The sequence below is a fragment of the Hyalella azteca genome, unplaced genomic scaffold, assembly GCF_000764305.2.
Source record: "Hyalella azteca isolate HAZT.00-mixed unplaced genomic scaffold, Hazt_2.0.2 contig11208, whole genome shotgun sequence".
NCBI classification, from domain to species: domain Eukaryota; kingdom Metazoa; phylum Arthropoda; class Malacostraca; order Amphipoda; family Hyalellidae; genus Hyalella; species Hyalella azteca.
Window position 1 is genome coordinate 103,690 of NW_025941213.1, and position 17,885 is coordinate 121,574.

At 36.9% G+C, this 17,885-nt stretch overlaps 1 protein-coding gene across 1 annotated transcript; it reads left to right on the top strand.

Annotated features, from left to right (window-relative positions):
* Positions 1-3,236: 3,236 nt before the first annotated feature.
* Positions 3,237-7,230, top strand: LOC108683364 (troponin C, isoallergen Bla g 6.0101). Its single transcript, XM_018172678.2, has 6 exons — positions 3,237-3,315; positions 3,958-4,105; positions 4,158-4,179; positions 4,470-4,497; positions 5,266-5,397; positions 6,844-7,230. The coding sequence occupies exons 1-6, from the start codon at positions 3,294-3,296 to the stop codon at positions 6,867-6,869; spliced, it is 378 nt and encodes a 125-aa protein (XP_018028167.1). The 5' UTR covers positions 3,237-3,293; the 3' UTR covers positions 6,870-7,230.
* Positions 7,231-17,885: the final 10,655 nt, after the last annotated feature.

The following is a 17,885-nucleotide window of genomic DNA, read 5'->3' on the forward strand; positions in this document are numbered from 1 at the left end:
TACTGTTTAATTACTAACTACTGTTTAACTACTAACTACTGTTTAACTACTAACTACTGTTTAATTACTAACTACTGTTTAACTACTAACTACTGTTTAACTACTAACTACTGTTTAATTACTAAATACTGTTTAACTACTAACTACTGGTTAACTACTAACTACTGGTTAACTACTAACTACTGTTTAACTACTAACTACTGTTTAACTACTAACTACTGTTAATTACAAACTATTCTTTAATATTTTTGTTAATGATATCGAATCATCTTTTAATGTAAACTGTAAACTTTTTGCCGACGACGCCGTGTTTTATGTCTCGAAAAATTCGTACGACGAGGCGTGCCATAATATATGAGAGCTGTCATTGAAGCTGTCAAGATGGCTTCTACACTCAGACAAATGAGTGGGTCATGTTATCAAAAATGTGACACACTTTCTGCACGTAGCACTGATACACCCTTTTGCCAGAGAGAAACTGGTTCAAAGTGACACACACAATGCAAAAGTGTCTCGCTTTTTGAACCAAGTCACTCTCATTTCAGTTAGTGTAGTAAACAAGCTAGTGGCATATAAATACAAGACNTCGCTGATTGCGATCAGTTGGCCAACTGACCCAGAATAACTCTTACGCGAACATAGCAACTCTGGGGCGGAGGCTGAAGCATACCCCGAATTTTGTTAGGGCTGGGCAGCCATGCTTGCTTTATATGACTGGGCTCGGCCAGCTCTTGTCATACTCTCAGGCGACTTTAAAGTCGGATTGGAGATTATGACATGAAACATTTCGATCGGGTGGCCAAGACCCAGAATAACTTTGCGCCAAGGGTTGTGACTATTCGGCTGAAGGTTAGGCGGTTCTCGAATTATTTAGAGATGCACTATGCAATTAAACTAAATAATGTACTAAACTAAAGAATAAACTCAACAATGTACCAAACTATATAATTAAGCTAAATAATGTACTAACCTATAAAATTTAACTAAGTAATGTATTAAACTAAGTAATGTACCCAATAACAAGGTCCTTTTGTCCAAATAATGGCACATTCTCAGTTCATTCACGAACAGAGAGAGGACGTAGCACTGATACGCTCTTTTATTGCGCCAAATTCGGGGGTAAATGGATTATTGGCATAGGGTTATTGGCATAGGGTTATTGGCATAGGGTTATTGGCATAGGGTTATTGGCATAGGGTTATTGGCATAGGGTTATTGGCATAGGGTTATTGGCATAGGGTTATTGGCATAGGGTTATGGCATAGGGTTATTGGCATAGGGTTATTGGCATAGGGTTATTGGCATAGGGTTATTGGCATAGGGTTATTGGTATAGCGTTATTGGCATAGGGTTATTGACATAGGGTTATTGGCATAGGGTTATTGGCATAGGGTTATTGGCATAGGGTTATTGGCATAGCGTTATTGGCATAGGGTTATTGGTTTTGAATATCAAGTATTTTTGAACATATATTTTTTATTTTCGAATATTAAGTATTTCAATCTAAAATAGTGGACAAAAAATAAATGTAAGAATTCTAATGTCGCGCTTTACTTGTTCAATCATAAACTAAGAATACTAAAAATCCATTTGAAATAATCTCAAAAATATACCTAATTTGACATTAAAATAATAAATTTGAAATATCAGTATATATTAAGTCTATGGCGTCTAAAAAATTTTTGCGCCAGAAAGGCTTCAATTGTTTTGTTAATATGGTACGTAATTAAATAGCTGACATCATTCATTTATAGGTGATTTATTGATTAAAAAAAATGATGTCACAAAGTTTTTATTACATACTGATATATTAAATAGAGAAAATTGATCAGAATATGCCAATAGATAATAATATTACTGAAGTATGATATTTGCGTCACAAAGTTTTTATAATATACTAATATATTAAAAATAGAAAATTGATCAAGTTATACCAATAGATAATAATATTTATGAAGTATAATATTTGCGTCGCAAAGTTTTTATAATATACTGATATATTAAATATAAAAAATTTATTAGATTATGCCAATACATATTAATAATACTTAAGTATAGTATTTGCTGCTGTATAACTCCGGTCTTCTCGGTCTCCATACCAAGCATATCTGAACTGCATTGCAGAGCTGTAAATAAACGTAAATAAATAACATTACGACTAGCAGATGTTGCTGCCTTGTTATAGCTGCTTGTGATGGTCACATGTCAAAACCTATAAGCATAATATTTTTATTTATACATCAATCTATATAAATACGTTTTTGCAGCTGGTTTTGCCCACCGCATGCCAGAAGCTAGGTTGGATTTTTGACGTATCAACTCGTCTTCAATCATTGATTTCGACTGCAGTAGAGGCTCGACTTTAGAACAGAGAAGACTGCGCAATAATTACACTAAGAGAAAATATAAGATTCTAAATTTAACTATTGTACATCTCAATATTGTTTTTGTTCTGAAAATTCTGAAGTGAAAGAAACGATAAAAAAAATTCTATGCATGACACAAAAATCATTCGATTTTTTGGTGTAAATGTTTGATTTATGAGCGTCCACCCAAGAATTAGTTTTTTATTTGTTTTTAAATTGAGAAATTTGCTAAATATTATATATAACCTATTTACTTTTTGCAGGTAGTTGAAGTGTTTATCACATCATGATTTTTTTCTGCAAGAAAATATGTACTAGCGTCCTTAGAATTAATTATCTAATGATTAATTATCTTAAAATTAATTATCTTAGATAATATTAATTATCTAGTTATTGGAAGGCGCATTTTATATCGTGAAAATATTTTAGGGTATAAATGACATTTTTAGAAATTATTTCAGGAAATAAAAAAAATTTTCATTTAGTTTTAATTTATTCACCTTGTAAAGTTTAAATCATAGCTTAGCAGGATATGTATATATATCGAATTTTAACGTTAATACCGGTATTGGTTTTTATGCTAAAAATTTTTCCAAAAAGGCCAACAAAATTTATTTTAATTTTTTTGGGCTTTCATTAGATATTTTTGGCGTAAACAATCAAGAGATTAAAACTTCAAAACAATTCAGCGTTTGTTATTCAGAAAACTTTTCCTATTGTGTGACCATGTATAGAATCCTGAATTGAACTCATGTATAGAATCCTAAAATACAACAGGCTGCATTTCTCAGCCTGTAATAATTTAATTATTATAATAAATAAATAAATACTGTTCAATATTTTAATGTTATATTTCTTATTATCTTTCAGATTAATATTAATGTTATAGCAGGAATTTTTCAGCGGGGAAAAACAGTAAGAACAGCTATGGATGTCAGTCAAACGGAAAGTAAGTCAATTTGTCAAATTTAACAATTAGAATAGGGTAATTAATAAATCGTGACAGAAGCACTCATACCTCACTTGTTCTGCCCAATTACTTGAATAGACCTCCCGATTATCCAAAGATATACTTGAATAATTAAAAAAAATTAAGAACAGTAGAGTAATAAATTTTTTGCGTTCATCTTTCAAATTCAATTGTTTCCGAAATAATTATATTACACAATGATAACTTGTATGTCGTATAATTTAGACGAGAAGCTACATTTTGCATCTAGTGTAGTTTTCAATTCCGGTTCAATTTAAATAAATATAGCCAAAATAATGCATATTTTAAATGCACTGAAATGAATGCATTCTGTATATTGGATACTAAATCTTAGCAATTATAAAGCTATATCACGACGAAATCCGTAGCTTTTATTTCTTAACAAAAAGATTTTATTTCTTCAAAAATATACTTTTAATATTTAAATAACTCAAGTATTATAAAAGATTCCGATTGCTATTTAATAATATTCTATAATATAATATATCTTTATATTATAATATATTATAATAAAATAATTAGTTATTAAATTCAATAATAATTAGGCTAATTTGTATAAGTTTATATTATAAGAGTAAGAAATATATTTTTCACATACAGCCATGAAGAAAGTGTTCGCCATGTTCGACCAGGGCAAGACAGGCTTCGTCGAGACCAGCGAGTTCGGCAACATCCTTCGTCAGCTGGGGTCTAACGTAGACGATGACGAGCTACAGGCGAAGATAGACGAAGTTGATAAAGAAAGTAAGTAAGATAAAGTAAGATAAGCAGAGTAAGCTTTAATATTTCTTTCATGCAAGAAAGATGAAGTCGATAAAGAAAGTAAGTAAGTAAGATAAACAGAGTAAGCTTTAATATTTCCTACAGGCGAGGATAGACGAAGTAGATAAAGAAAGTAAGTAAGATAAGAAGAGTAAGCTTTAATATTTCCTACAGGCGAAGATAGACGAAGTTGATAAAGAAAGTAAGTAAGATAAACAGAGTTAGTTTTGATAAGACCTACAGGCGAAGATAGGCGAAGTTGATAAAGAAAGTAAGTAAGATAAACGGAGTAAGCTTTAGTATTTCCTACAGGCGAAGATTATTTTGAATAATTATGCACAATTTTGAAGGAGGCCTTCAGACTTTACGACAAAGAGGGTGATTATAAAATTAATCATTTGTTCTTTTGAATAATTATACACAATTATTTTTAGCGCATACTCTCATTTATGGAAAAAAATGCACTATTGTGCTCGACATGTCTGTCTGTCCGTCCGTCTGTCCATCTGTTCGTCATGTTCGTCCGTCCGTCCGTCTGTCCGTCTGTCTGTCTGTCAGTCCGTGACTGCAAGTTTTCGTAGACGAGAAAATGCGCTCTCTGTCACTCACTGCTGTGAGAACAGAGTTATATTTTTTCATATTTGCATTGTTGATATGGAAATAACTTTTCTTTATAAACAGGGATAAACTACAGAATAGGGATTCGTATTAATGTGACGTTTAGAGTATAGCAAATTTTAAAATGCATGTTACATTGTTAATTATTTAATGAAATGAATAGATTAATTGAATATAGAAATTTGTAATCCCCATCCAGTAATAAATACCTGACATCAATTTGATCAGTTTCCGGCTGTTTTTGTCGATATTTGTCGTGCATCAGTTTTTTTTTGATATTTTTACGCCGGATTTTCTGCTTGACTTTATAACTACAATTTCGTTTCAACAACTTTGATTTCGAGCGGATTTTGCTGCATAAACAACATTTATTCGACTTTATTTCTACGTCAGATGAGACGTAATTTTCCCATCCGTTTTTACGTTAATAGATTATTTTATGTATTATAATTTTATGGAGTTATATTTCATGTATTATTATTTTATGTATTATTATTTTATATGTAATATGAATTTTTGTTACTGTAGGCGACGGCTTCATCACGACGCAGGTGCTGAAGGAGATCCTGAAGGAGCTGGACCCGAAGTTGACCAAGGATGACCTGGAGAACATCATAGAGGAGGTGGACGAAGACGGGTCCGGGACGGTCGATTTTGACGGTCAGTGTCGGCTGGGACGGTCAGTGTTGGCTGCGACGGTCAGTGTTGACTGGGACGGGCAGTGTTGGCTGGGACGGTCAGTGTTGGCTGGGACGGGCAGTGTTAGCTGGGACGGTCAGTGTTGGCTGGGACGGTCAGTGTTGGCTGGGACGGTCAGCGTTGGCTGGGACGGGCAGTGTTGGCTGGGACGATCAGTGTTGGCTGGGACGAACAGTGTTGGCTGGGACGGTCAGTGTTGGCTGGGACGGTCAGTGTTGGCTGGGACGGGCAGTGTTGGCTGGGACGGACAGTGTTGGCTGGGACGGTCAGTGTTGGCTGGGACGGTCAGTGGGACGTGGCTGGGACGGTCAGTGTTGGCTGGGACGGTCAGTGTTGGCTGGGACGGTCAGCGTTGGCTGGGACGGGCAGTGTTGGCTGGGACGGTCAGTGTTGGCTGGGACGGGCAGTGTTGGCTGGGACGGGCAGTGTTGGCTGGGACGGTCAGTACTTGGGACGTGGCTGGGACGGTCAGTGTGGGCAGTGTTGGCTGGGACGGTCAGTGTTGGCTGGGACGGGCAGTGTTGGCTGGGACGGGCAGTGTTGGCTGGGACGGGCAGTGTTGGCTGGGACGGGCAGTGTTGGCTGGGACGGTCAGTGTTGGCTGGGACGGGCAGTGTTGGCTGGGACGGTCAGTGTTGGCTGGGACGGGCAGTGTTGACTGGGATGGGCAGTGTTGGCTGGGACGGTCAGTGTTGGCTGGGACGGGCAGTGTTAACTATTTGTTCCCCCTACTAATTAACTAGTTATTCCCCTACTAATTAACTACTTATTCCCCTATTAATTAACTATTCATTCCTCTACTAATTTACTATTTATCCCTCTACTAATTAACTATTTATCCCTCTACTAAGAAACTATTTATTTCTTTACTTATTAACTATTTATTCCTTTACTAATTAACATTAACTATTTATTCCTCTACTAATTAACTATTTATCCCTCTATTAATTAACTATTTATCCCTCTAATAAGTAACTATTTATTCCTTTACTAATTAATTATTTATTCCTTTACTAATTAACAATTTATTCCCCTAATAATTAACTATTTATTCCCCTACTAATTAACTATTTATTCCTCTACTAACTAACTATTTATCCCTTTACTAATTAACAATTTATTCCCATACTAATTAACTATTTATCCTTCTACTAATTAACTATTTATCCCTCTACTAATTAACTATTTATTCCTCTATTATTTAAATATTTATCCCTTTACTAATTAACTATTTATTCCTTTACTAATCAACTATTTATTCCCCTACTTATTAACTATTCATCCCTCTACTAATTAACTATTTATTCCTCTATTAATTAACTATTTATCCCTCTACTAATTAACTATTTATTCCTTTACTAATTAACTATTTATTCCCCTACTAATTAACTATTTATTCCTCTGCAGAGTTCATGGAGATGATGACAGGATGATGGCCCACGGTCGCCTTAATGATAGTTAAGTTTTTAATAGTTTATGTTTGTGTGTTATTAAGTTTTTAATAGTTTGTGATAGTTTGTGTTTTTTAACGATATTTCACTAATTGCTATCATTATGATAATCTGCTTATAAATTGAAAAAATGTTTGAAACGTAGAAATAATATTTTGTTCAGCACAAAAAAATATTTATCTATTGTAATTTCAGCATCCGAAAAAAGTATTTATGCGTATTGCGCATGCGTATTTATCTCCATAAAAGTATTTATGGAGATTTTTTATTATACAATAAAGTTTCACGCTTCTTTTTCATTTTTATTCGAAATAAACACAATTAGTTCCTGAATGTAAGATCATTAGGTTCTAAAAAAATCTAAAATCTGTAAACTATTTTTAATAAAGAGAATTTTACTCAATATGTCTATTTTTTTCTTCTTCAATTTCATATCATTTGTGAATAAACTATATAGCGAATAAAATATTGAAAGGCTATAAAGAAGATTCAAAGGATAAATCAGGTACTTTCTCGTTAATTTTTTTATTGAAATCCGAATTCAACAAACTTAATTTAACCGTAATAATCACAGGTGTGATATAATGCTATTAAAATAATTTAAAAACAAAAATAACTAAAATAAAATAAAATAATTGACTGAGATAATGAAAGGCTAAATGAATTTATATCGATAAAAACAATCGTTATTGACTTGACGTGGTGAATAATTTCGATTGTTTTAATTATTTGTACGGTGGTTAGGAGAGGGATAACTTCTGTGGATTTTATTGAACTCATTCAATAAAAAAGAAATACAAGAAGAATCATTGACAATCATCAGAAACTTTTTTATTTATTAAATCACCATGAATTTGGGCTCTCCCTTCTCAAAAATAACACTTTATTAGATATTGTTTGTGCTAATAAATAGATGCTTATTATGAAAATAATAAATACTGTTATAAATCATTATTATTCAATAGACGTATAAGTTATAATTGTTATTGTAATCCAGCGTCTGAAAATGTTTATACCTAACGGTATTCAATTCATATTTGGAAGAAACAAATTCAATTTACACGCGGATTCATGATTTTATTTTTCTTCAACGAAGATCGTTTATTTATATAAACCTTCCAAAGTGTTTCCGGGATTCGCCAGTGTGAACAATATTTGCAAGAAACTGAACAAGCACATAAAGGATAATTTCAATATTTGCTTCAATAAATATAAATAAAATGAACCTTAGTTTTTGGTAAAAAATAATTCTTCTCAGGGAGAAATCTTCAGCAGATTATCCGGTCATCATCTCCATGAACTCTGAAAAAAAAAGAAAAAATTTAGTGACTTTGGTTTAGATGAAATAAAATCAAATAAAAATCATTTTTTAATTATTCATAATAAATCAATCTTATTAAGCCAGCTGAATCGGCATTGTGTATTTTTTAATGTGAAAATTTGGCATTAGGAGCCGAAAGTTTATTGTGTACATTGTCAATTATTTAATTAGTAAAATTGTTTGTGTTAATGTGTTCATCTTTTTCTTCTTCGTATTTTAGCTTCAACATTTATTTTGGCTTAAAAATCACCAAAAAATTACTAGTTTAGTCATAACAGAAAAATGCATTAATTTTGATGGCAAGACTCAAAATCTGAGTTAAGCTTAGAATAACAATGAGGTCTACCGTAAAGCTCAGAATAACAATGAGGTCTATCGTAAAGCTCAGAATAACAATGAGGTCTACCGTAAAGCTCAGAATAACAATAAGGTCTACCGTAAAGCTCAGAATAGCAATAAGGTCTACTGTAAAGCTCAGAATAACAGTAAGGTCTACCGTAAAGCTCAGAATAACAGTAAGGTCTACCGTAAAGCTCAGAATAGCAATAAGGTCTACCGTAAAGCTCAGAATAACAATAATGTTTACCGTAAAGCTCAGAATTAAAATAAGGTCTACCGCAAAAAATTCGAAGATTATAATTTTAGGTGTCGAATCTCAAAGAATAAATTGCCGCCACCCTCAAAAGTCAAACCTTAACTAATCTTTAACACAACAATTCAATTTTTCAGACTTCAATATTAAGAAAATATTAAAATTTATATTATTTGAAACTCGCATTTTAATTCAGCGTAAATCCAATCGCAAACTTAAAAAAAATGTCATGTAAATGCATGCCAATTTTTCGAATTAAAAATTCACTAAAAATTCATAAGCAAAGGAAATTCCACAAAAATTCCCCATATATTTATACCAAATACCATGAATTTAGCTTCAACATCCGGTGCTTCTCATTTGCGTATCCTTGTATATTTTTATATAAAAGCTTAGCATTAATGCTGCTTCAGCGTTTATCCTCTTCAACTTGTAAATAGAAGATATGGTCGGCATTTTTCCTTTGATTTCTTTATTTGAAAATTTAGATTTTAACTTCTGTTTTCTTGAAATTCGAACTACTGTTTAACTACTAACTACTCGTTAACTACTAACTACTGTTTAACTGCTAGTTACTGGTTAACTGCTAACTACTGTTTAACTACTAACTACTGTTTAACTGCTAACTACTGTTTAACTACTAACTACTGTTTAACTGCTAACTACTGTTTAACTACTAACTACTGTTTAACTACTAACTACTGTTTAACTACTAACTACTGTTTAACTACTACCTACTGTTTAATTACTAACTACTTGTTAACTACTAACTATTGTTAACTCCGAACTATTCTGTAATATTTTTGTTAATGATATCGCATCATCTTTTAATGTAAACTCTAAACTTTTTGCCGACGACGCCGTGTTTTATCGCTCGAGAAATTTGTTCAACGAAGCGTGTCATAATATATCAGATATCTTAGGAATGATTAAATCTACCTTAGTTCAACTAAGGTAGAATCTACCTTAATCTTAATCGATTAATCTACCTTAATCTACCTTAATAATTAATCTACCTTAATCTACCTTAATCGATCTTAATCTACCTTAATCTTAATCGATTTAAAAAATTATGGAGATAAGCTTAGGAATCTACCTTAGTTCAATGTCGAGCAAGTCATCCAACGAAGCGTGCCATAATATATGAGAGCTATCATTGAATCTGTCAAGATGGCTTCTACACTCAGACAAATGAGTGGGTCATGCTGTCCAAATTGTGACACTTTCTGCACGTAGCACTGATACACCCTTTTGCCAGAGAGAAACTGGTTCAAAGTGACACACACAATGCAAAAGTGTCTCGCTTTTTGAACCAAGTCACTCTCATTTCAGTTAGTGTAGTAAACAAGCTAGTGGCATATAAATACAAGACTGAGTTAATGCTTCTTACTACCAGGGCCTTTACTTTTAAAAAAGTTAAGAGATCGTAAGTTCATCAGCCAATCATTGACGGCCTTTCAAGCAAAATCCACCAATCATAGACAAGAAAATAGAGCGTAAGTACTTACGTTCACTTAATCATAGACAAGAAAAGAGAGCGTAAGTATTTACGTTCACGTAACTAGTTTTGAAAGTATGGCCCCAGATCCCTTTCTCTTTCACGTGAAATCACCTTCAATGGGACAATCTTACAATAAGTCGATGAATTATTCAGGTATCTTGGTTTAATCTTTGATAACAAGATCTCCTTCAATAAATACATTAACCACGTCTGTCAGGGGCTGAGTAAAGCCCACGGAATTTTGTGTGCTTTATGAAATATTTTAAAAATATTTTAAAAACGCTTTTTATTTTAAAAAATATTTTTATTTTTATTTAAAATATTTTATATTTTAAAAACGCATTATGAAATATTTTAAAAACGCTTTTCTTTGCATTGTACTAATCAAAACTATCAAGCACTTTAGTAATCTGAGGTGGTGTACCATTCAATACAAAAAAAAACGGGTCATCACATTACTTAATAAATCGTTGCGTTCAATGCTTAGGGTTAGGTATGATGATAATAATATTCCTTTGATATGCACTAGCGAATTTTATAGGCAGTCGAAAATTTTAAAACTTGACGATATGTTCAGATTTCAACTTTAAAAATTTACTTTATCATGATGAACGTCTTTTTAAATTTGCTACCGCCCCTCTTGTTCCCCAACATTGTCGCAACACCAGGGGCGTTCGATTTAACTTACCACTGGTTCGTTAGAAATAGAAAATAGTGGAAGTGGTTACAGTTCAGGGCCTTTACTTTCAAAAAAAGTTACGAGATCGTAAGTTCATCTGCCAATCATTGACGGCCTTTCAAGCAAAATCCACCAATCATAGACAAGAAAAGAGAGCGTAAGTACTTAGGTTCACGTAACCAGTTTTGAAAGTAAGGCCCCAGAGTACCAAGATTGGCGCAGAGAGGCGCGGGTTCGAACCCAGCTCTGTGCGCCAGTTTCTGGTCAGAATCGGCAAGGAGGCCGGGCGGTTAAGCGCAGCAGAATTGTAGCAGTGAGTTGCGAGTTCGAGACCGCAAAATGCTGTGAATGTACTGCGATGTTAAGAATCGGCGACAGGCCTACGGCCTACTAAACGCTGAAACCGCTATTATTATTATTATTATATTATTTCCCTGACCTCTCCCTCCTCCAATATTTCCCCGTACTCTCCCTCTTCCCCATTTCCCCATAACAGAGTGTTGATTTCACCCACAGTAATGCCATCACACTCGTCTCGTTTTTTTTAGGAACGTTTTTGCTTACATTATTTCACTTCAAATTACTGTTTTATTTTAAGATTTCGTGCATGATTTGAACACTTCGTGTTTTAACAATTCCAGTTTCATTTAATGCCTTCGTGTTTTATTTCAATACTTAGGGCTTCATTACAACTCTTAGTTTACATTTTCAACACTTCCATTTACTTATTAAATCACTCTTAGCTCACTAAAATTAGTGCCGTGACTCAAACTTGTGAATTTCAAATTTATCTTACTGAGCACTTCACTGCAATACTTAATGTTTATAATTACTAATATTTCTACACTTCGTCTGAACTTAGCAAACACAATAAGGCAACCATGGCGGAGAAGATTTCGGAAAGTTATCTTCAGACGAGAAGAAAGATTCTTCAGAAGAAGAAAGCCATTCAAAAGAACATCAAATAAATGAACGAATTCATGAACATTTTCGAAACCAGGAATGGTAAACTAACACTTCAGATGGAAAAAGGACTGCGATCGGCTCCGACCATCTCCATCATAAGCTGCGGCTCCGACCAACTCCATCATCAGCTGCGGCTCCGACCAACTCCGTCGTCAACTGCGGCTCTGACCAACTCCATCATCAGCTGCGGCTCTGACCATCTCCATCATCAGCCGCGGCTCTGACCATCTCCATCATCAGCTGCCACTCCGATCAACTCCATCATCAGCTGCGGCTCTGACCATCTCCATCATCAGCTGCCACTCCGATCAACTCCATCATCAGCTGCGGCTCTGACCATCTCCATCATCAGCCAGGGCTCCGAACAATTTAATCGATTTTTCCCCTCAAAACAAAAGAAGTTGTTGCGAAGCTCATCAACAGCTTGGCGATCAATCCAATGGTGGGTCAAGTGTCATCGAGAAATTCGATATCAGCACATAGTCCACACAGGAATTTCTGCAGCTACCGCCTCCCAACAAATATAAATCGAGCATTTAAAAAAAATCCATGCAATGCCTGGAAGGCATGGCAGCGGCCATGCTTATCTGCTAATCACTTACCAGCGAACACGCGACGCTTAATATGGTTCCGGTTAAGATTAGGGTTCTGGTTTGCTTAGTATTTGACGTTGGAGAGTCATTTCCCATTTTTCACTTGCACTTATTCTTTAAGGTCGAACTATTAAGCCTGAGTCGTAAACCGGGGTTGTCAGTTACCCGCAGTCGGGTAGGTAACTAGCAGTTTGTTTGCTGCTTTGAGACGCGCGGCGTGAGATGTGATAGTGCCTCTACTGCGATGTTCGTTGCCGATTATGAACGCTATAACTATTAACGTGTATTAATTCTCAGCAGTATACGTCTGCCAATGTCTTACTGCTTGCTGGATAAAATCGTCGAAAAATTGTCGTAAAGTCGTCGAAATGAGGTATATCGTCGGAAAGACAAGAATCGCAGCATGTTTGTGCCGGCAATATCAATTCGGGGTGAGAGCGTATTTGTGTTGGCTACCCTTTAAGTATATTGTTCATGGTCACATTTCCCTCCGTAACGTTTCATGGAACTGCTCGAAACTATAATTTTGACATGTCTGAAAATTTTACGGCCGGACTCGCGATTGGTCTCCAAATTTAGTGACCAAGGAAAATCTCCCGATTTAATGAACGCCGCTCGATGAAACTTGGTTCACGTATTCATTAGGACACAACGGTGGTGTATAACTGGTGGAAAATTTTTCCATTTCACTTTCATTCGTGAGTTATACGGTAAAACGGGCCGGAATTTGCAGCGACTAAGACATTTCTTCTAAACTACTTAACAGATTTGAAAGAAATGTTGAATGTGTATTCCTAACCACCCAACGTGATGTTAACCTCATAGCCACTTAATCGATTTTAACTTAGTTTGCGAGATCTACGGCTTTTTAAACCTAATCGTCCCTAAATTATATTATGTGAAGAATTAAATGAAGATGAACGCGGGCTATTCAAAGAAGCGACTGGCATTTCTGACGCAGATTCTGCGGCCGGTTTTCTAATTTGCAGTGGCCAAGAAATATTTCCTCGAGTAATGAACGTAGCTAAATGTAACTTTGTACACCTATTTATTAGGACCTAACGATGCTTAGCTCTTAAATTTTTTCCCGATTTCTCCTCCGCTCGCGAGTTATACGGTAGTACGTTAAATTCACTGTTGAACGTATGAATATCATGCAAAATCCAAATTTTATTTCAAATAATTAAAGTGCACATTATTGTCCATTTCTGTTTCAGCAGCACCGGTTGTATCAGAACTCCCCTGTAGTAGAAATCCCCTGGGTAGCCAACCCGCGCAGTGGTTAGGAATGTTTATTCAAAGTTTCGTTAATATTTGTTCGGTAGTTGGGTAGAAACATCTTGGTTACTGCGAATTTCGGCCCGTTTCGTCGTAGAACTCACGAATGAATATAAAATGGAGAGAAATTTTACGAGCTAAACATCATAATTAGGTCCTAACGAATACGTATACAAAGTTTCATCAAGTACACGTTTTTCGATATTCTGGGCCCCAAAATTTCAGTCTCTGACAATTTTGCGGCCGGCGGATTTTACTCGCACCTGGCCTGCAAGGATTATCTCTATATTCCTTGGTTATGGAATAGGGAGATATTCCTTGCAGGCCAAGTGCGAGTAAAATCCGCCGGCCGTAAAGTTGTCGGAGACGTAAATTTTGGGGCCCAGAATATCGAAAGAAAATGCCGAGGGATGAGGTGATGCAATTTGTCGGCTTTTGTGACCTTGAAACGACCACCTAAAAGAACAATCCAGAAGTAGAACTGTAGAAGAGATCGTGATCCAAGTTGGGTTAACTAATCAGTAATCAAAAAATGCAGCCTCAACCCACACGGAAACTAACTTGAAGACCCACTCAAGGAGCTCGACCAGAAAATGAATCTAAGGGAAACCACTGCAAGAAGTACTTCAGATACAAACGAAAGCGGAATAATGAGATCGAACTGCGGAAGACCTTGAGAAACTTCTGTTAAGTAAGGGGAGACAGAGATACAGCAGACAACGGGAACACTTGACGTTTCACTAGGTAGAGTTTTTGAACACTGGATGGGCAAGAAATCAAAGTGCTTTTAGTGCGGTCGTATTGGACATGTGGTGGCAAACTGTTGGTCCAGGACCGAAGCGTATTTTATTTGTGGTTCATGAACATATATTAAGCAAACGTGAAATACGGGATCAGATGTCCCGGCTGGTCACGGCTCAATAGGCTATCGTTGAACACAGATAGCGACGCGATCGTCTATTCAAACCCAGGGCGACAGGCGATAGCATTGTAGATTTTAGAGCAAAGACAATGTCCACAGTATTGAAACCATCCCTATGAAAGGAAGTCGAGAAACTAAGGGAATCTGGCTGAAGAGGTGGAATGCCAGAATTTTTCCCAAAAGCGACGTCCAACAACAGGTTGCGGAAGAATTCTTGGACCAATCGTTTCTCACCATCAATCGACGAAGCAGAGGACAAACCTGAAGATGAAACTCGTAATTCTGACATGTATCGAAATACAGCAAAGAAAAGGAGTATGAACAGGACCATATAACAGTTATTCGCTTAAGCCAGCTGAGCAGAAGCAACCAAACGATCGGAGTTCCGATAAAGCGGGTCGGCGCCATCAGGATCGTGTCACTTGTGAAACCGAGATTAGCAAAGATGATGCTAGAATTGTTCGTTAACCAAATATTCTTGTCTAGTAATGATTTTTTTAGATTAGTAGTGTATTGATGACTGATTCGTTCTCTATAAGTAAAATCAATGTTTTCAAACATGTCAACAATAGTTTTCTTGAGCATTAATTGGAGTCGAACTCCCGACACCGTCATCACTTGATGGCTTGCTGCTTCATTCAAATCATCGTTATACATTGTAGTTTTTCTAACGCGCCAAGGTTCTAATTTCTGAACTCCTTCATTGTCGCTATTTTTACTCTTGCTTCTCCGTGTTTCATAGATATCAATATCTCCACTGGCATAACTGTTCCTGTGGCTGCTGTCAGAACAGTGGCCGAGGTCAGAACACGGTTGTCGCCCGAACTGTCGCTGCTGTCCAATGAGTGTCCATCTGTAACACCGTTAGATTGCCTCTATTATCCTAATGGTTCCCTCGTACTAAGGTTCTAGTTGACACTGGTCAGATTATCAACTCATTCTATGTGCTACTTTCTGCGCAATACTAAAATATCTAAAATTTTATGCCCTTCCTTCCAAATTTGGCAGTTTGCGCGCTTACTGGGCAGTGTGACTCTCATTGCATGCGACTTGCTTAGTAGAAACTGCGCTAGGCTATCGCGATATCTGCGTATGGGACGTGTAATTATACATAATAAGAACTTTGCTTATTTCATGACCCCTGTACAACTTATTATCGTCGAATAATTCTTTAACATCTAAATTACAGTGTGATTTATTATCTCACCGCAACCATTTGATGGTGCTTTCGCAGGCCGTTCGGAGTTTTAAGTTCACAATAATGGTCAAAGATTTGATGACGAGCTCGAAAGTGGTGGCGCTGGAGAAGTTGGGGCCAACCACCTTCTAATCACTAGCAAGGCGGACAAGAGAAGAGTGGTTTTGCCATAGCCAGGAAGGCCACACAGAACGAGGAGGGGGGGCAAATGTTCGGCAAACCACGTTGAGAGGGGAGCCTCGTGACTCACGGTGTCCACGGTTGGTACAACCACGTCAGGAGCTGCCACTTCAAGTCTCTACTTCCATGACTGGGGCTTTGTTGGACCACAGGCACCACTCGCCGCTCAGGTTCACCTCATAATCGACAATGGGCAGGCTACCAGCGGGGAGGGGCATGGTGGTGCTGTCTCTGATGAAGTGGCCCAGGTCACTGCAAGCCTTGAAGAGACCGTTGCTGGCAGAACTCTACAGTAGTGAGTACACCAAGGCTTTCGGGATGTACCTTTCAAGCTGGTCGCTTTGCATCGGGAAGTCAGGAAGTGCGTTGTTGTAGAGCAGGACGTTCCTTACAGCCTGCTTGAAGAAAGCAGACCGCGAAGACAGGGCACGCATCCTCGTGAAGTCCATGACGTGCTCAAGACGAGAGTCTGCGAACCCCAAGCACTTGACCACAAGTCCATCTGGCGTGAGGAGGGGGGCAAAGATGGCCGCGATGTCACTCGGCACCTGCAATGCCGGTGATGTTCCGTCATCTTCAATCTCTCGATTGGCGTTCTTTTGGAGCACGAGAGACGCCATGGCTTCATAATCAGCATCCTGCATGGGAATGTGTCGCAGTTTGGCCAGGTAATGCTGGAAGATCATCACCACGCTCAGCACGTCTCCTGAAAACCATGCCATGCCACAGCGAGACACGGTTGGAGCAGCTTCATCTGTGGCAACCATGCAGACCATCATTCTTTGTCAACCGGTGTTCATCATATCCATCACGCCACGTCCTGTTCTGCAACATGTGAGAGATTAGTTGCAGAAGATGAGGAGTCGTCAAAAAGAGTCAACCTGCGCGCGCGAGATTAGCCGGAGGCACTGTATTCTCCGCGTATGTCGAGGTCAACTGGATCCGTTGAATAAAGCAGGGTCTCCAAACTATGGCCCGGGGGCCACATCCGGCCCGCCCCATAATGTCAAACAACCCGCCGGATGAAATCGTGAAATGAATAAATAATTTTGTACGAATGGCATCGCAGAATTATTCAAAGCTGGGGCCTGCTGACCTTGATGCCAAAGACAATGAAATAAGGCTCTTTCATGATCCATTTGACTGCAATGCTGGAAATTTTGCAACTCGATTTCAATTTAATTATTATTTTATTATTTATCTCCAGGCGGATGACAGACTAAAGGATAAGGAATCTGGAGAAGGGAATCTGATAGAGTTTAGAAGTGCCAACAGCCAGATCAGTTTCCAAATTTGAGGAAGTTTGCTTGTAGTTTTGTCCATTTTTAGTCCAACATACTTGGGTGAACAAGCATTTTTCAAAATTAGATATGTGAAATCTAACTATCAAGCCAATTTTTCTGATGATCACTTTAAATAAATTCTCAAATCAAATGAATCAATTCCATTCATGAATTTATCGTAAAACTCTGGAGATTAGCCAATTCTTTCTGATATTGTATCCGCTAAAAATGCAACTTTACTATAAAAATCTCACATTTGAAAATTTTTACTTTAATCCCGTATCTAATCAATATAGTGATAACCTTTTCAATCACTTCTAAATGTTGTTCGAATGAATGCGCTAAGATCAGTATATCGTCTAATGTATATAATGACTAATCAGACGCTCATACGAGTTCCTAGATGCAGAAACGATGAAGCAGTTGTTTGTTGTCGTCGTACGCCCGAGTCTAGAGTTTGGAAACGTTGTGTGGTCACCGAGATT